This window comes from Eubalaena glacialis, chromosome 2 (assembly GCF_028564815.1).
Source record: "Eubalaena glacialis isolate mEubGla1 chromosome 2, mEubGla1.1.hap2.+ XY, whole genome shotgun sequence".
Taxonomy (NCBI): domain Eukaryota; kingdom Metazoa; phylum Chordata; class Mammalia; order Artiodactyla; family Balaenidae; genus Eubalaena; species Eubalaena glacialis.
In genome coordinates this window covers 65,322,452-65,343,593 of record NC_083717.1, presented here as the reverse complement: position 1 = coordinate 65,343,593, position 21,142 = coordinate 65,322,452, and the positions used below count along the sequence as shown (strand labels likewise).

The 21,142-nt window shown below is 39.7% G+C and overlaps 1 protein-coding gene across 1 annotated transcript in view; it reads left to right on the top strand.

Annotated features, from left to right (window-relative positions):
• The window catches only part of THSD4 (thrombospondin type 1 domain containing 4), a 589,040-nt gene that overhangs the window by 37,968 nt on the left and 529,930 nt on the right, over window positions 1-21,142 (top strand). The window contains exon 3 of the mRNA XM_061180119.1: window positions 615-684. Within this exon, the coding sequence (XP_061036102.1) occupies window positions 615-684 (70 nt within the window). The remainder of the gene's footprint in view (window positions 1-614; window positions 685-21,142) is intronic.

Sequence of the window (21,142 nt, the reverse complement as noted above, 5' to 3'; positions counted from 1 at the left end):
GGGCCAGCTGGCTCCTATTTCTACACCTTCTCTTTATTTGATGACAAGCCCTAATCAGGGCTGGTGACAGTGGGGCTTAACACAGCTAATCCCACCCATGGAGAACATATGTGACACTGAAAGGCCAAGGACGGGCAGAGGAATGGTTCCGAGGAAAGCCTGGAATGCGGGAGAGGAACTTCCCTGGGAGAAGCAGCCCCCTTTCTGGCCTGACCTTACCACCTCCACGAGGACCAAGCATGCACGAGCACTTACTCTGTGCCAGGCACGGTGTGTTATCTTATACAGGCCTCCCCAGACCTCCAGCCAGCTTCTGTGGTATCCCCCTCTTACAAGGGAGGAGACTGAGGCTGAAAGAGGTTAAATGTCCTGACTTGGGAACCTTGCCGGTAAGCGGTAAAGTAGGGTTTGATCCCAGGTCTGCCTCATGCCACAGCCCCGCCCGCAGCTGTCCCCTCTCCTGTGGGGCCCTTTGCATCTTCACCGGGTCACATCCAGGGCCTGGGCTGGACTGTGGTCTCCCTTCCAGTGATGAGACGGAGATGTGCCTTCTGCTGGATGCTGCTGCCTGGAACACACTCACAGCCCTGCCTGTTGCTGTTTTTCTTTCTCAGTGTCCTGGGTTCCCTCCTGCTGCTTGGACTCCAGCTCGTCTGCCCACAGCCCTCCACTGAACACAGAAAGGTAAGCCATGGCCATTCAGAGGCTTTCCTTCTCTGCCCAAGGGCCTGGGGTTGAACTAGTCATCACCACCTTGAGCTTTGTTCTATTTGGAGGTGAGTCACCGCTGATTCTCAGAGGAAGCACCTCTTATAGGATGTTCACCAGTCTTCCTATCCTTCCTAAGTTCTTGATCTTCAAAATGAAGCTGGTGCCCAGAGTCAGTCTCTGATCCGAAAGCAGTGCTGGCTTTGTAGCCCGTGTCCGTTAGAGTGGGGCGGTTAAGGAGAGGTCAGTGAGCAGACTCTACCTCCTCTAGGAGTGGAGGAGCACCAACACGGAGCTTTTACCCCCTCCAGAGGCCCCTTCAGGGGGATGGGTGTGGATGGTTAGAGAGAGAGCTGCAGCTAAAGCTGAGGCCGTAGCCATGTAAGAGCACCCCTCGGAGGGAGCCATCCACGATCTTCGGTTAGAAGGACACTGCAGCCAGCGGCCAGGCAGGGAGGGAGCAGGGAAATAAGGACCCGGTCCTCTTTTTCCTCCTCCCCTCCATCTCCTGCTGGTGACTCCCTAAACCTGAATCCAACCAAAGGACAGAAGACAGAAAAATCCCTTAATGCAGTGCTCAAAGGCCAGCCTCCTGGGCAACAGGGCCAGGTGGAGAAGGGTGGACAGAGCATCTGGAGGGACAAATGGACAGTATCAAGCATGCTTCCCTTCAGGCTCTGTGTGTTTCATAGTAAGGGAATTATTCACTGCTGCCTAAGCAAGCCCAATGCTGTCCTGCAACAGAGCAGTTGTGTGATTAATATTTTCTTAGAAACAGATGCATGATATGACTTTGGGAGGGTCCCTAAAATCCCTTTCTCCTACCTAGGAACTCCTTATGTCTACAGGTAATGAAATGCAGATACTTCTGAGAGGACTGATAGGTCAGTCATTTGTATCTAACTGTGACTTAGTTGGTTGGAACCTTTCCTAGAGGGGCTTTTCATAGGTGAAGTCCAGGAGAGAAGGGGGCCAAGAAAAGAGTATGTGTACAGGTTTGCCTAGATATGCACCTTCTTGGGAGAAGTTCTTGATGTTCTTGTCTGATTAGTCTAATTTATCTTAGATCTGTGGATTATGTTCTGACTTTGTCTTTCTGGGCCAGATGTGAACCTGTATTGGGTTGTGTCCCCCATTAGGATGTCAGCTCCATGAAGGTGGGATCTTACCTGTCTTGTTCACTCCCCAATTTCCACCTCCTGGAATACAGCCTGGCCTGTTGTAGGTGCTCAATAAAATACTTGTTGAAAGACTGACTGAGTGAATGGAAAACCTGGCCAAGATCTAAGCATCATTTTGTTGGAGTCACTTGGCAGTTTACACCCCTTTTACTCTACTGCATCATCCCCATTCATGATTTCAAGAGTCAGAGAGGGCAACTATGATAGATTGAATGTTTGTGTCCTCCCTGCCCCCCAGGTTGGTGTGTTGAAACCTAAACCCCTATGTGATGGTATTTGGAGGTGGGACCTTTGGGAGGTGATTAGGTGATGGAGTGGGGTCCTCATGAATGGGATTAGTGCCCTTGTTAGCATTATGGGAGAGCTTGCTGCCCCACCATGTGAGGATACAAGGAGAAGTCTGCACCCCGGAGGTCGGCACTGTGCTGGAACCCTGACCTCGGACATCTAGCCTTCATAACTGTGAAAAATCAATTTCTCTTGTTTATAAGCCACTCAGTCTATGATATTCTGTTTTAGCAGCTCAAACGGACTAAGACAAAAATCGGCACTGAGAAATGGTGGTGCTGCTATAACAAATACCTAAAACGTGGAAGTGGCGTTGGAATTGGGTAATGGGTAGAGGCTGGAGGAGTTTTGAAGTGCATGCTAGAAAAAGCCTATGTTGCCATGAATGGACTTTATTTATTTATTTTTTAAATTAATTAATTAATTTATTTATTTTTGGCTGCGTTGTGTCCTCGTTTCTGTGTGAGGGCTCTCTCTAGTTGCGGCAAGCGGGGGCCACTCTTCATCGCGGTGCGCGGGCCTCTCACTATCGCGGCCTCTCTTGTTGCAGAGCACAGGCTCCAGACGCGCAGGCTCAGTAGTTGTGGCTCACGGGCCTAGTTGCTCCGCGGCATGTGGGATCTTCCCAGACCAGGGCTCGAACCCATGTCCCCTGCATTGGCAGGTAGATTCTCAACCACTGCACCACCAGGAAAGCCCACCATGAATGGACTTTTAAAAGCGATTCGGGTGAGAGCTGAGAAAGAAAAGAGGGGAGCTCAATCTTCCTAGAGAATACCTAAGTAATCCCGAATAAAATATTGGTAGAAATATGGAGGTTAAAGGCCATTCTGATGGGGTCTCAGATGGAAATGAGGAACATGTTATTGGAAACTGGAGGAAAGGCTGTGCTTGTTATAAAGTGGTAAAGACCTTGGCTTGTTCCTGTTCTGGTGTTTTGTGGCAGGTAGAACTTGCAAGCGATGAAATTAGATATTTAGCCAAAGCAATTTCTAAGCAAAGTGTTGAAGGAGTGGCCTGGTTTCTCTCTACTGCTCATAGTAAAAAGTGAGAAGAGAAAAATGACTTAAAGATGGAACTGTTAACTGGAAAGGAAGCAGAACACAGAACTTAAAGATTATGGAAAATCTTCAACGGATCCATATTGAAAAGAATGAGAAAGCCTGTCCAGGAAATGATACTATGGGTGTGGTCGAGAGACCGTTTGATTAAGGCGATTAGTCAGTTATCTTGACAGACGCCAGGAGCTATTGCCCAGGACAGTGGAAGAATGCAAAGGGGGCTGCGGTGCCTTCCAGATCTGGCTCATCTCCGCATCACCTTGCTTGGCGGTTTCCACTCCCTGCACTCACTCTGAGCTCCTCAGCTGTGCCAGGAGCTGCTCCAGTGGCCCAGGGAGGGTGTGGGCTGTGCCCAGCAGAGCCTTGGGGGCATGACTGCCTCCACCCATTTCAAAGGACAAGGCTTGAGCCCAGGTCCCAGGACCCCAACCTTGGAGAACCACAGTGGGGACAGGGCAGCCTGAAGCTTTGGGGCCCCAACCCGTGCAGGTAGGACCATGGGCCCAGTGGGCCTGGAAGGCAGAGCACGGAGCCACAGAGGATTATTCTTAAGCCTTTATGGAATTTCCCCAGGTGGGATTTGGACTTTCTTCTTTTCTCTTTCTCCCATTTGGAATGGGAATGTCTCTCCTGTGCCTGTCTTACCATTGTATTTTGGAAGCACATAACATGTTTGATGTCACATATTCACAGCTGGAGAGCAATTTGCTTCAGGATGAATCATACCTTGAGTCTCACCTGTATCTGATTTAGATGACATTTAGATGAGACTCTGGGCCTAGAGTTTAATAATGATGCTGGAACCAGTTAAGACTTTCAGGGTTATTGGGATGGAATGAATGTATTTTGCTTGCAAGAAGGGTGTGAATTTTGGGGGCCCAGGGATGGAATGCTATAGACCAAAGGTGTCCCCGCAAATTCATATGTTGAAACTTAATCCCCAGTGTGATGATATTTGGAGGTGGAGCCTTTGGGAGGTGATTAGGTCATGAGGGGATAAATGCCCTCATGAAAGGGTCCCAGAGGGATCTCTAACCTCCTCTACTATGTGAGGACACAGGGAGAACATTGCTGTCAATGAACCAGGAAACAGGTTCTCCCCAGACACCAAATCTACAGGCCCCTTAACCTTGGACATCCCAGAGTCCAAAATTGTGAAAAATAAATTTAAGTTTTCCATAAACCACCCAGTCTATAGTATTTTTGTTATAGCAGCTGGATCAGACTAAGACAACTGTCTATTTTCATTATTATGTTGTATTATTTCTTAGTGTTCAGAGTTAATCAGGGTTGTTAATCCTAATAGTTGAATCAATCTACCAGTGTTCTTTTTTTTTTGCTGTTCAGATAGACCATCATAACTGAAAATGTTTTATAAACGGTCAATTTACTTTGCTGTTTCTCTTAATTTTTCAAGTTAGCCTGAATGATTTAAATGTAGCCTGAACAAAAGGTTCACAAAAAGGTATTGCCTCCATATTTCTTTCCTTTCTTTTTTTTTTTGATGATGTTTATTCTCTTGACCAGAAAGTATTTGTTCTGAGAAATTTTAAAAAATGATTTATGAATTACTTTAGAATGTTGAATTTAAAAACTGAGCAAAAAGTTTCACATCTTGGTGTATGGTTCCTCCTTGTCAAAATATTAAAAACTTGGCAGTAGAAAGTTAGATTAAAAAAATTATTTTTTCAAAATAATGTATAGATTCCTTTACTTGGAAATCATGCATTTTAGGTCAGTTCTTCAATATATTTATACGCATTTTAGCTGCCAGGATCATTGTCATTGTCATTCACCCCAGAGAAGAAAAGACTCAGTGCTTTCTTGGGTGGTGAATTTCTTCTTGACATTTTATTGGAGCTCTGTGGAGCTGTGACTGTCATCCTGCCTGGCTATATCCCCAAAATCCTTGAGCACAAGCAGTACCGGCAGTAGTAGCATCCATTTATTTCTGCAACATAAGAAATAAGGAGATACTTATTAAAACGGGGGTTGGAAATGTTTTTCTCTAAATGGCCAGTTGTGACTATTTTAGGCTTTCTGGGCTACCAAGTCTCTGTCACAACTAGTCAGCTCTGCTTTTGTAGCACAAAAGCAGCAATAGATAACATGTAAATAAATGTACGTGGCTGTGTTCCAATGAAACTGTATTTACAAAAAACTGGATTTACCCCATGGCCCACCATTTGCTAGCCACTGCTCTAAAGTCGGGTAGAGAGAGGTTAACTGTAATCACTGTATATGTGTTTTGAAGTTGGAAATTGTCTCCTCCTGGGACCTCAAGGAACACAAAGGATTTGAGAAAAAAAAAAGTATATTTTTTCATTAAAACATAAGAATTATGATTGCTATCAAATTGTTTTCATTACTTAGATAAATCATAATTGAATTCCTGCTGACTGTTTTGTGGCAAGATCCACTCTCAATCCCTAGTAGAGAGCAGCAGCGAGAATTAGAAAACCATTTATGGTAAATTCTTAAGGGACAACATTACTGATTTGTGCATACTGTAGTTCAGTACGCATATGAAAACTACCCTCTAAAAGACATCTCTTTTTCTTTCTCATTTATTATAGTGTGTCCAACTTTAGCATATGGAAGCATTTCTACAGTGTAAGTTATTCTGAGGAAAAGACATAATTTGTAAATGCTGTCAAGTAAACTATGCATTTCTAAATGCTGCTTGGGTGACTGGATACATCTCTGTAAAAACTGTCCCATAATAGTGCAGGAAAAGAGGACTCGGGTGCAGAGTGTAAGTAGCTCGTTTGAGGTATTTCTATCCAGAAGTCTTTCTATCACTTCTGCAACATGGATGGCATCAGAAAGGATTGCTCAACCTCTGTTCTTGGTAGTTATTTAATGACACGTGGCAAATGATTTCATTTTAAAAACTCCCTGTGGCTTCATTTGCTGATAAGGTAAGACCAAGAGCAAAAAAAACTTGACCAAGACTTTAATAAAAACCATATGTTATTAGTACGGGAAAATATGTAGATTGCAGAAAGCTTTTAAGTTAACGAAACTGTTCTGTCTGCTCGACAGACATTCACTGAGCAAGTTGCTTTATAAGTCATAATGTGTATGGTCAACATAATCTATTTAGGAAAGAATCGTGAAACATCGTATTTTATTCCTACAAATGGAAAAACATACACATACTTTAATCACAACTGCTTAACTTGTTTTTTTTTAAAGTTTACTTTTTAATTAAAAGTATGCATGTTTATTACAGAGAATTTAGAAAACAATGAAAAACAATGAAGAAGGAAATAAAAACTCACTCCTAGGGCCACCAGCCAAAGAGAAGTGCTCTTCAATCTGTTATTTATAGAAACTTTAAAACAAGCAAACAAACTAAAAAAACCCAGACACACTACAGAATGAAGAAAGGGTGAAGTAAAATATTTGTTTTGCTAACTGATTAGCAAGCCACAATGTGAATAGCAGGGGACCTTGTAATGGGTTTAGAGCCTACTATTACTGTGTGCAGCTATTGACTTCAAATTGCCTCATTGTAGGACAATGTCCTACAACTGGATATTGAACAGAAAGCCTATAGAAGGACAAAAAGAAGTTTTAGGTAACATAAAATTTCTCATATTATTGCTCCTGTATTCAAGAAGGGAGAAAACAGTAATGTTTCCAGAAGAAAATATATGAAAATATCCTGATGATTTGAGGTAGGCAAGGATTTCTTAAACAACACACCAAAAGAACTAACCATAAAAGAACTGGACTTCATTGAAATTGAGGACTTTTGTTTATCAAAATAGACCACAAAAAGTGAAAAGATAAGCCATAGACAGGATGAAGATATTCACAATTATATATTTGATAAAAAGATTCATGCTCAGATTGTATAAAGAAACTACTAATCATTAAGAAAAAGTTAAGCAATTCAATTTTAAAATGGGCAAAAGACTTGCAAAGACACTGCATGTAAGAGGGTATTCTAATGGTCAGTAAGCATATGAAAAGATGCTCAATCAAAATCATTAATTAAGTAAATCATTAGTCCCTAGAGAAATACAAGTTAAAATGAGACACCACCAGAATGGCTAAAATGAACAACACTGACAGTACCAAGTGCTGATGAAGGTGTGGAGCAACAGGAACTTTCATACATTGCTGGTGGGAGGTTAAATAGTAAACCCCTTTGGCAGCATATCTTAAAACTGTTTGGCAGCATATCTTAAAGCTAAACATAGGCTTTTTTTTTTAACAACCTGGCTATTCTACTCCTAAGTATTAATATTAACCCAAGAGTGATGAGTGCATGCCTCACCAAAAAATACACATTAAAAACGTTCATAGAAAAAAAATAAAAGTTCATAGAAGTTTATTTACAATAACTCAAAATTGGAAATAATCCAAAAGTCTATCAGCAAGAGAATGGATAAATAAATTATAATATGTCCATACAAGATAACATTAAACAACAATTAAAAATTAAACATCTGTTTCCAGCCAAGATGGAACAACAGGGATCGGATTTACTCTCCCATCTAGAATAAGAGCAAAATGACCAAGATAGAGCAACAGGGACCAGATTTCCCCTAATCCTCTGACCTGAAACAACCAAAAGAAGATAAAACCAAACAACATATATAAAACAGTGTTTTTCAAAACACTGGACGTCAGGCAACAAAAGACAGTGATCCCTCAGAGATGAGAAACAAATGAGTTAAATGTGAAAATTTCCCCAGCTAACTGCTGGGGAAATGGGAATACAGGCAGAACCTTTTGGCCTCCTTGAGTTAAGGAGATGGACTTGACAGTCCAGCAAGATCAAGGTGGAGAGAGTCTGCAGGGCAGAGTACCAGAGAGGAGAGAACTACAAAAAGGGAAGACTGCAAGAGATCTGCAGGACTTTCTCCTCAAGGATACAGTGCTGCACTGATCAACACATGTGTGAGGAAACAGCTTGAGGCCAGAAGAGAATTGTCAGACAGGATTAAAGGGAACAATGTCTGGTACTCACGCAGGAACAGGAACAGTGACTCTGCCCAGCAGCCAGGCTTTATAAACTCATAATCCAGGAGGCATTGGAGAGAATACTCAGGAAGCTCTTGCCTTGGTACTGCATTGCTCTGAACATGACAAACAAGTCATAAAAGCACTACTGAAAGGGTCAAACTGTTTCTAAATAACTTAGCTATCCTAGCACAAGTCTCAAGAATATAGGAATATGAAAATATCCAGCACCCAACAAGGTAAATTTTACCAACAAGGTAAAATTCAAGATGCCTGGCATTTAGTCAAAGATTACCAGGCATGCACAGAAGCAGAAAAACATTAGCATTATTCTCCATAATGAGGAGAACAGTCAATCAATTGAAACCAACTCAGAATGACACAGATGTTAGAATTTGAAAACAAGGATATTAAAAGTTATTAAAACTGTATTCCAAATATTCAAAAAGTTAAGTAGAGGTTTGGAAAATATAAAAAACACCCATGTCAAACTTCTCGAGATGAAAGTGAAAAATACACTGGATGGGATAATGGAAGATTAGACAGTGCAGAAGAAAAGAGAACTTGAAGATATAACAATAGAAACTTTCCAAAAAGAATCTAAAAAAGATGAGGAGTATCAATGACCTCCGGAACAACTTCAGGTGAGTTTTTATATGTACAATTGGAGTACCAAAATGAGAAGAGGTGGGGGGGGAGGGGTGACAGAAAAATATTTTTTAAAATATTAGGAAATGTTCCAATTTTGATTAAGACTATGAACCCAAGAATATCAATGAACTCCAAGCACTGGAAACATGAAGAAAATGGCACCCTTACACCATTATCAAATTGCTTAAAATTAGTGATAAAGAGAAAAAATTTTAAAGCCCTTAGGGGAAAAAACATTACATCCACAGAAGCAAAGATAAAGATGATAACAGATTCCTTGTCTGCTGTCACTCATGCAAGTGAAGCAATATCTTTAAAGTACTGAAAGAATACAACTGTCAACCTAGAATTCTATACCCAGAAAAAACAACTTTCAAAAAATGAAAGTGAAGATGTGTTCAAACATAAATGCTATACCACACCTGTACCACAAAAATTGTTAAAGGAAATTCTTTAGGCAGAAGGATAATGATATCAGATAGAAATATAGACCTATACACACAATGAGATGAACCAGAAATAATAATTGCATGGGGGAGGGGCAAGATGGCGGAAGAGTAAGACGCGGAGATCACCTTCCTCCCCACAGATACATGAGAAATACATCTACACGTGGAACTGCTCCTACAGAACACCCACTGAACGCTGGCAGAAGACGTCAGACCTCCCAAAAGGCAAGAAAATCCCCACGTACTTGGGTAGGGCAAAAGAAAAAAGAAATAACAGAGACAAAAGAATAGGGACGGGACCTGCACCAGTGGGAGGGAGCTGTGAAGGAGGAAAGGTTTCCACACACTAGGAAGCCCCTTCGTGGGCAGAGACTGCGGGTAGCAGAGGGGGGAAGCTTCGGAGCCACGGAGGAGAGCGCAGCCACATTGGTGCGGAGGGCAAAGCGGAGATTCCCGCACAGAGGAGCGGTGCCGACCAGCACTCACCAGCCCGAGAGGCTTGTCTGCTCAGCCGCCGGGGCGGGCGGGGCCTGGGAGCTGGGGCTCGGGCTTTGGTGCTGGCCGGGAGGGAGTCCGGGAAAAAGACTGCAGCTGCCAAAGAGGCAAGAGAATTTTTCTTGCCTCTTTGTTTCGCGGCGCGCAAGGAGAGGGGATTCAGAGCGCCGCCTAAACGAGCTCCAGAGACGGGCGCGAGCTGCGGCTATCAGCGCGGATCCCACAGCAACAGGGACGCAGAGGGAAAAACGGAGAGATTCCCGCACAGAGGCTCGGCGCCGAGCAGCACTCACCAGCCCGAGAGGCTTGTCTGCTCACCCGCCGGGGCGGGCGGGGGCTGGGAGCTGAGGCGTGGGCTTCGGTCGGATCCCAGGGAGAGGACTGGGGTTGGCTGCGTGAACACAGCCTGAAGGGTCTAGCGCACCACAACTAGCCGGGAGGGTGCACGAGAAAAAGTCTGCAGCTGCCGAAGAGGCAGGAGACATTTTCTTGCCTCTTTGTTTCGCGGCGTGCAAGGAGAGGGGATTCAGAGCGCCACTTAAACGAACTCCAGAGACGGGCGCGAGCCGCGGCTATCAGCGCGGACCCCAGAGACGGGCATGAGACGCTAAGGCTGCTGCTGCCGCCACCAAACAGCCTGTGGGCGAGCACAGGTCATTCTCCACACCGCCCCTCCTGGGAGCCTGTGCAGCCCGCCACGGCCGGGCTCCCGTGGTCCGGGGACAGCTTCCCCGGGAGAGCGCACGGCGCGCCTCAGGCTGCTGCAACGTCACGCCGGCTTCTGCCGCCGCAGGCTCGCCCCGCCTCCTCCGTACCGCTCCCTCCCCCCGGCCTGACTGAGCCAGAGCCCCCGAATTAGCTGCTCCTTTAAACCCGTTCTGTCTGGGCGGGGAACAGACGCCCTCAGGGGACCTACATGCAGAGGTGGGTCCAAATCCAAAGCTGAACCCCGGGAGCTGTACAAACAAAGAAGAGAAAGGGAAATCTCTCCCAGCAGCCTCAGAAGCAGCGGATTAAAGCTCCACAAACAACTTGATGTGCCTGCATCTGTTGAATACCTGAATAGACAACGAATCATCCCAAATTTAGGAGATGGACTTTGGGAGCAGGATATATTAACTTTTCCCCTTTTCCTTTTTTTTGTGAGTGTAGATGTGTATGCTTCTGGGTGAGATTTTGTCTGTATAGCTTTGCTCTCACCGTTAGTCCTAGGGTTAGGTCCGTCCGTTTTTTTTTTTTTTTTTTTTTTTTTTGGCTTAAAAATTTTTTTTTCCCTAATAAATGTTTTCTTAATAATTTTTTCCTTATTTTCTATTTTTAAAAAAATTTTTAATAAGTTTTTTCATATTTTTTATTTTAAAAAATTAAAAAATTTTTTTTCTTAATAAATTTTTTCTAAATAATTTTTTCTTATTTTTAGTATAAAAAATTAATAAATCTACTTTTAAAAATTAAAAAAAAATTTTTTTCTTAATAAATTTACTCTTAATAATTTTTTTTCTTATTTTTTATTATAATTGCTTTATTTTATTTTATTTTATCCTCTTTTTTTCTTTCTTTCCATTTTTTCTCCCTTTTATTCTGAGCCGTGTGGATGAAAGGCTCTTGGTGCTCCAGCCAGGCATCAGGGCTGTGCCTCTGAGGTGGGAGAGCCAACTTCAGGACACTGGTCCACAAGAGACCCCCCAGCTCCACGTAATACCAAACGGCGAAAATCTCTCACAGATCTCCATCTCAACATCAAGACCCAGCTTCACTCAACGACCAGCAAGCTACAGTGCTGGACACCCTATGCCAAACAACTAGCAAGAGAGGAACACAGCCCCATCCATTAACAGAGAGGCTGCCTAAAATCATAATAAGGCCACAGACACCCCAAAACACACCACCAGACGCGGACGAACCCACCAGAAAGACAACATCCAGCCTCATCCACCAGAACACAGGCACTAGTTCCCTCCACCAGGAAACCTACACAACCCACTGAACCAACCTTAGCCACTGGGAACAGATACCAAAAACAACGGGAACTACGAACCTGCAGCCTGTGAAAAGGAGACCCCAAACACAGTAAGATAAGCAAAATGAGAAGACAGAAAAACACACAGCAGATGAAGGAGCAGGGTCAAAACACACCAGACCTAACAAATGAAGAGGAAATAGGTAGTCTACCTGAAAAAGAATTCAGAATAATGATAGTAAGGATGATCCAAAGTCTTGGAAATAGAATAGACAAAATGCAAGAAACATTTAACAAGGACGTAGAAGAACTAAAGAGGAACCAAGAAACGATGACAAGCACAATAAATGAAATTAAAAATACTCTAGATGGGATCAATAGCAGAATAACTGAGGCAGAAGAACGGATAAGTGACCTGGAAGATAAAATGGTGGAAATAACTACTGCAGACCAGAATAAAGAAAAAAGAATGAAAAGAACTGAGGACAGTCTCAGAGACCTCTGGGACAACATTAAACGCACCAACATTTGAATTATAGGGGTCCCAGAAGAAGAAGAGAAAAAGAAAGGGACTGAGAAAATATTTGAAGAGATTATAGTTGAAAACTTCCCAAATATGGGAAAGGAAATAGTTAATCAAGTCCTGGAAGCACAGAGAGTCCCATACAGGATAAATCCAAGGAGAAACACACCAAGACACATATTAATCAAACTATCAAAAATTAAATATAAAGAAAACATATTAAAAGCAGCAAGGGAGAAACAACAGATAACACACAAGGGCATCCCCATAAGGTTAACAGCTGATCTTTCAGCAGAAACGCTGCAAGCCAGAAGGGAGTGGCAGGATATACTTAAAGTGATGAAGGAGAAAAACCTACAACCAAGATTACTCTACCCAGCAAGGATCTCATTCAGATTTGATGGAGAAATTAAAACCTTTACAGACAAGCAAAAGCTGAGAGAGTTCAGCACCACCAAACCAGCTTTACAACAAATGCTAAAGGAACTTCTCTAGGCAAGAAACACAAGAGAAGGAAAACACCTACAATAACAAACCCAAAACATTTAAGAAAATGGGAATAGGAACATACATATCGATAATTACCTTAAATGTAAATGGATTAAATGCTCCCACCAAAAGACACAGACTGGCTGAATGGATACAAAAACAAGACCCATATATATGCTGTCTACAAGAGACCCACTTCAGACCTAGAGACACATACAGACTGAAAGTGAGGGGATGGAAAAAGATATTCCATGCAAATGGAAATCAAAAGGAAGCTGGAGTAGCAATTCTCATATCAGACAAAATAGACTTTAAAATAAAGACAATTACAAGAGACAAAGACGGACACTATATAATGATCAAGGGATCGATCCAAGAGGAAGGTATAACAATTGTAAATATTTATGCACCCAACATAGGAGCACCTCAATACATAAGGCAAATACTAACAGCCATAAAAGGGGAAATCGACAGTAACACAATCATAGTAGGGGACTTTAACACCCCACTTTCACCAATGGACAGATCATCCAAAATGAAAATAAATAAGGAAACACAAGCTTTAAATGATACATTAAACAAGATGGACTTAATTGATATTTATAGGACATTCCACCCAAAAACAACAGAATACACATTTTTCTCAAGTGCTCATGGAACATTCTCCAGGATAGATCATATCTTGGGTCACAAATCAAGCCTTGGTAAATTTAAAAAAATTGAAATCGTATCAAGTATCTTTTCCGACCACAACGCTATGAGACTAGATATCAATTACAGGAAAAGATCTGTAAAAAATACAAACACATGGAGGCTACACAATACACTACTTAATAACGAAGTGATCACTGAAGAAATCAAAGGGGAAATCAAAAAATACCTAGAAACAAATGACAATGGAGACACGACGATCCAAAACCTATGGGATGCAGCAAAAGCAGTTCTAAGAGGGAAGTTTATAGCAATACAAGCCTACATCAAGAAACAGGAAACATCTCGAATAAACAACCTAACCTTGCACCTAAAGCAATTAGAGAAAGAAGAACAAAAAAACCCCAAAGCTAGCAGAAGGAAAGAAATCATAAAGATCAGATCAGAAATAAATGAAAAAGAAATGAAGGAAACAATAGCAAAAATCAATGAAACTAAAAGCTGGTTCTTTGAGAAGATAAACAAAATTGATAAACCATTAGCCAGACTCATCAAGAGAAAAAAGGAGAAGACTCAAATTAATAGAATTAGAAATGAAAAAGGAGAAGTAACCACTGACACTGCAGAAATACAAACGATCATAAGAGATTACTACAAGCAACTCTATGCTAATAAAATGGACAACCTGGAAGAAATGGACAGATTCTTAGAAATGCACAACCTGCCGAGACTGAACCAGGAAGAAATAGAAAATATGAACAGACCAATCACAAGCACTGAAATTGAAACTGTGATTAAAAATCTTCCAACACACAAAAGCCCAGGACCAGATGGCTTCACAGGCGAATTCTATCAAACATTTAGAGAAGAGCTAACACCTATCCTTCTCAAACTCTTCCAAAATATTGCAGAGGGAGGAACACTCCCCAACTCATTCTACGAGGCCACCATCACCCTGATACCAAAACCAGGCAAAGATGTCACAAAGAAAGAAAACTACAGGCCAATATCACTGATGAACATAGATGCAAAAATCCTCAACAAAATACTAGCAAACAGAATCCAACAGCACATTAAAAGTATCATACACCATGATCAAGTGGGGTTTATTCCAGGAATGCAAGGATTCTTCAATATACGCAAATCAATCAACGTGATACATCATATTAACAAATTGAAGGAGAAAAACCATATGATCATCTCAATAGATGCAGAGAAAGCTTTCGACAAAATTCAACACCCATTGATGATAAAAGTCCTGCAGAAAGTAGGCATAGAGGGAACTTTCCTCAACATAATAAAGGCCGTATATGACAAACCCACAGCCAACATTGTCCTCAATGGTGAAAAACTGAAACCATTTCCACTAAGATCAGGAACAAGACAAGGTTGCCCACTCTCACCACTATTATTCAACATAGTTTTGGAAGTGTTAGCCACAGCAATCAGAGACGAAAAAGAAATAAAAGGAATCCAAATTGGAAAAGAAGAAGTAAAGCTGTCACTGTTTGCAGATGACATGATACTATACATAGAGAATCCAAAAGATGCTACCAGAAAACTACTAGAGCTAATCAATGAATTTGGTAAAGTAGCAGGATACAAAATTAATGCACAGAAATCTCTTGCATTCCTGTATACTAATGATGAAAAATCTGAAAGTGAAATTAAGAAAACACTCCCGTTTACCATTGCAACAAAAAGAATAAAATACCTAGGAATAAACCTACCTAAGGAGACAAAAGACCTGTATGCAGAAAATTATAGGACACTGATGAAAGAAATTAAAGATGATACAAATAGATGGAGAGATATACCATGTTCTTGGATTGGAAGAATAAACATTGTGAAAATGACTCTGCTACCCAAAGCAATCTACAGATTCAATGCAATCCCTATCAAACTACCACTGGCATTTTTCACAGAACTAGAACAAAAAATTTCACAATTTGTATGGAAACACAAAAGACCCCGAATAGCCAAAGCAATCTTGAGAACGAAAAATGGAGCTGGAGGAATCAGGCTCCCTGACTTCAGACTATATTACAAAGCTACAGTAATCAAGACAGTTTGGTACTGGCACAAAAACAGAAATATAGATCAATGGAACAGGATAGAAAGCCCAGAGATAAGCCCACGCACATATGGTCACCTCATCTTTGATAAAGGAGGCAAGCATATACAGTGGAGAAAAGACAGCCTCTTCAATAAGTGGTGCTGGGAAAATTGGACAGGTACATGTAAAAGTATGAAATTAGAACACTCCCTAACACCATACACAAAAATAAACTCAAAATGGATTAAAGACCTAAGTGTAAGGCCAGACACTATCAAACTCTTAGAGGAAAACATAGGCAGAACACTGTATGACATAAGTCACAGCAAGATCCTTTTCGACCCAGGTCCTAGAGAAATGGAAATAAAAACACAAATAAACAAATGGGACCTAATGAAACTTAAAAGCTTTTGCACAGCAAAGGAAACCATAAACAAGACCAAAAGACAACCCTCAGAATGGGAGAAAATATTTGCAAATGAAGCAACGGACAAAGGAGTAATCTCCAAGATTTACAAGCAGCTCATGCAGCTCAATAACAAAAAAACAAACAACCCAATCCAAAAATGGGCAGAAGACCTAAATAGACATTTCTCCAAAGAAGAGATACAGATTGCCAACAGACACATGAAAGAATGCTCAACATCATTAATCATTAGAGAAATGCAAATCAAAACTACAATGAGGTATCATCTCACACCGGTCAGAATGGCCATCATCAAAAAATCTAGAAACAATAAATGCTGGAGAGGGTGTGGAGAAAAGGGAACACTCTTGCACTGTTGGTGGGAATGTAAATTGATACAGCCACTATGGAGAACAGTATGGAGGTTCCTTAAAAAACTAAAAATAGAACTACCATATGACCCAGCAATCCCACTACTGGGCATATACCCTGAGAAAACCATAATTCAGAAAGAGTCATGTACCAAAATATTCATTGCAGCTCTGTTTACAATAGCCAGGACATGGAAGCAACCTAGGTGTCCATCATCGGATGAATGGATAAAGAAGATGTGGCACATATATACAATGGAATATTACTCAGCCATAAAAAGAAATGAAATGGAGGTGTTTGTAATGAGGTGGATGGAGTTAGAGTCTGTCATACAGAGTGAAGTAAGTCAGAAAGAGAAAAACAAATACAGTATGCTAACACATATATATGGAATCTAAGGGAAAAAAAAAAAAAAGAGGTCATGAAGAACCTAGTGGCAAGACGGGAATAAAGACACAGACCTACTAGAGAATGGACTTGAGGATATGGGGAGGGGGAGGGGTGAGATGTGACAGGGTGAGAGAGTGTCATGGACATATATACACTACCAAATGTAAAATAGATAACTAGTGGGAAGCAGCCGCATAGCACAGGGAGATCAGCTCGGTGCTTTGTGACCACCAGAGGGGTGGGATAGGGAGGGTGGGAGGGAGGGAGATGCAAGAGGGAAGAGATATGGCAACATATGTATATGTGTAACTGATTCACTTTGTTGTAAAGCAGAAGCTAGCACACCATTGTAAAGCAATTATACTTCAATAAAGATGTTTTAAAAAAAAAATAATAATAATAATAATTGCATGGATAAATATATAAGGTTTTGAAAAATTATTTAAATCTCTTTTAAAGATTGACTTCTTAAATGAAAATGATATAATGTGTTGTGGAGTTTATAACATAAGTATAAGTAAAATGTATGGCAACAATAGTGTAAATGCCAGAAGAGGATAAATGGAAGTATAGTATTGTATGGTTCTTATAATATATGTAAAACTGTATCATATTACTTGAAGGTAGACTGTGATAAGTTAAAGATGTATACTATAAACCTTAAAGTAACAATTCAAGAAACACAACAAAGAATTTTAGCTCAGAAGGAAATAAAATAGCGTCATAAAAATACTCCAATAATTCAAAAAAAGGCAGAAATAGAAGGAAAAGAGATGGGACAACTAGAAAACAAATAGCAAGATGATAGACTTAAATATAATTATATTAATAATCACAGAAGCACCTCAACTAAAAGGCAGAGTTTGACAGGTTGGATATAAAAAAACAAGACACTCAACTGTATGCTGTTTACAGGAAACACACTTCAACATAAAGACACAAATTAGGTTTAAAGTAAAAGGATGGAAAAAGATATACCATGTTAACACTAGTCAAAAGAAAGCTGGAGAGACTCTATTAATATCAGATACAGTAGATTTCAGAGCAAAGAGTATTACCAAGGATAAAAAAAGCCATTTCATAATGGTAAAGGGGTCAATTCATCAGAGGACATAACAATCCTAAACATTTATGTACCTCATAATAGAGCTTCAAATTACTGAAGCAAAATCTGATATAGCTGCAAGGAGAAACAGAGAAGTCCACAACTACTGTCTGAGATTTTAATACCACTTTCCTAATACTGGTAGAGCGCATAGACAGAAAAATCAGTAAGAATGGAGAAGACTTGACTATGGCCATCAATCAACTTGACCAAATGGACATTTGTAGGACATTCCCCCAAACAAAATCTGATATGTATTCTTTTCAGGAGCATGAAGAACACTTACTAAGATAGATCATATTTGGGGCCATAAAGCAAGTCTCAATAGACAGGATTCAAGTCACTGAGAGTTTATTCTCTGATCACTGTGGAATAAATTTAGCAATCAATAAAAAAGATACCTGGAGAATCCCTTAATATTTGGAAATGAAATAAAACACTTCTAAATAATCCATGGGTCAAAGAAGAGATGAAAGAAGTTAGAAAGTACTTTGACCTGAATGAAATTGAAAACACAAAATATCGGAAATTGTGGGATGCCGCTAAAACAGCACGCAGGGGGAAATTTATATAACTAAATACCTATAAAGACAAAAAAGGTCTCAAATCAGTGACCTCAGCTTCCACTGAGGAAGCAACTAGAAAAAGAATGATTAAACTCAAAGTAAGAAGGAAGGAAATAATAAAGATCAAAGCAGAAATCTATAAGGTAGAAACAGAAAAACCATAAAGGAAACCATTTATTCCAAAAGTTGGTTCTTTGAAAAGATCAATAAAATGGATAAATCTTGAACCAGAATCATCAGGGATAGAAAAATGAAGACACAAATTGTCATTATCAGGAGACAGGCTGGTAACATCACCATAGATTCTGTAGATATTAACAGGATAATAAGGGAATATTATTAATACTTTATTCTTATAAATTCAACAACTTAAATGAAAAAGACAAATCATTTGAAAGAGACAGACTACCAAAGCTCACTCAAAAAGAAATAGATAACCTGAATATTCCTATATTTATTAAAGAAATGAAATTTGTAGTTTAAAACCTTCCTGCAAAGAAAACTCCAGGTCCTGATGGCTTTACTAATGAATTCTTACAAGCATTTAAGGAAGAAATAATACTAATTTTACAGAAGCTCTTCCAGAAAATTGAAGAGAAAGAAAACTTCCCAACTCATTCTATGAGAACAGCACTACATACCAAAGCCAAATAAAGATGTTACAAGATAAGAAAACTATAGGCGATTATTCAACATGAACAGAGATACAAAAGCTCTAAATAAAATTTTAGCAAATTAAATCCAACATTATAAGAAATGATAATACATCATGAATAAGTGGGCTTCATTCCAGGCATAAGAGTTTGGTTCAACATTTAAAAATGAATTGATATATTTCATCATATTAACAAACTAAAAAAGAAAAACCATATGGCTACCTCATTAAATGCAGAAAAGTTCTGACAAAATCTGACATCCATTCCTGATAAAAGCTCTCAGCAAAGTAGGAATAAAAAGAAACTTGCTATAACCTGATAAAGGACATCTACTAAAAACGTATAGCTAACCATACTTAATGGTGAAAGACTGAATGCTTTCCTTCTAAGACGGAGAAAAAGACAGCAGTGTTTTCTCTCACCACTTCTACATTGTACTGGAAGTTCTAACCGATGCTGTCAGGCAATGAAAAGAAATAAAATGTATCCGGATTGGAAAGGAAGAAGTAAAATTGTCTTTATTTTCAGACAGCAAAATTGTCTGTAGAAAATCTGATGAAATCTAAAAAAGACTATTAGAATAAGTGAGTTTAAGTAAGTTATTAGATATAAGGTCAATATGCAAAGAATCAATTGTATTTCTGTCAACTGCCAATGAGTAATAGAAAATTAAGTCAAAAAGAATATCATTTACAACAGCATGAAAAATATGAAATACCTAGGGGTAAATTTGACAAAAGATGTGAAAGACCTATACACTTATAACTATAAAACATTATTGAGAGAAATTAAAGAAGACTTAAATAAATGGAGAAATGTACTATGTTTATGAGTAAGAAACTCAGTATTATTAAGATAACCATTCTCTCTAAATTGATGTATAGATTTGACACAATTCCAATAAAATTCCCAGCAGACTTTTTGCAAAAATTAACAAACTCATTAAAAAACCTTTATGAAATGCAGGGGACCTAGAATAGCCAAAACAAATTTCAAAAAAAGAATAAAATTCCAGGAGTTACGCTACCTAATATTTGCATTATTATGAAACTACAGTAATAAAGATATCATGTTATTGGCATCAGGTAGATAAATAGTGGAACAGAATATAGACCCACAAATATATGGACAACTGAATTGTGGAAAAAGTGCAATGGTAATTCAGTGGAAAAAGGGTAATCTTTCAATAAATAATCCTGGGACAGTTGGATATCCACATGCAAAAGAGTGAACTTCAATCCATACCGTGTACAATATGCAAAAATTAACTCGAAATTGATCATAAATCTAAATGTAAAACCTAAATCCTTAAACCTTCTAGAAGGAAACAAAGGAGAAAATACTTGTGACTGGACTAGCCAGAGATTTTATTTTTTAGATACATCAAACTCGTGACCTATAAAAGAAAGAGTTGATTGATTAAATTTTATCAAAACTACTAACTTCTGTTTTAGAACACTCTTAAGAGAATGAAAAGGCAAGCCACAGACTGAGAGAAAATATTTACAAATCATATATTGATAAAGGACTTGTATCCAGAATATATAAGGAACACTCAAAACCCAATAATAAGGAAAAACAACCTGATACAAGAGTAAGCAAAAGATTTGAAATGATGCTTCACCAGAGAAGGTACATGGTTGGCAAATAAGCTCAGGAAAAGCTTCTCAACATCATTAGTCATTAGGGAAATACAAATTAAAACTACGATGAGATATGGCTACACACCTACTAGAGTAGCTTAAATTTAAAAGACCGATTGTACCAAGTGCTGATGGCGACGTGGAGGAGCTGCCTCCCTCGTAGGCTGTTGGTGGGACTATAAAAATGGTAAACTATTCTGGAAAACAGTTTGGCAGTTAAAAAAAATTACACATATACCTATCATATGATCCAGCATTTACCCAAGAGAAAAGGAAATATATATCCACACACAGACCTGTACATGAATATTCATAGCAGCTTTATTTGCCATAAACTGGAAACAACACAAATGTCCATCAACAGGTGAATGGATAAACAAACTGTTGTCTATCCACACAAAGAAATACTACTCAGCAATAAAAAGAAAGGAACTATTGATACCTGCTACAACATGGATGAATCTCAAAATAATTATGCTGAGTGGAAGAATCTATACAAAAAAGTGGACTGTATT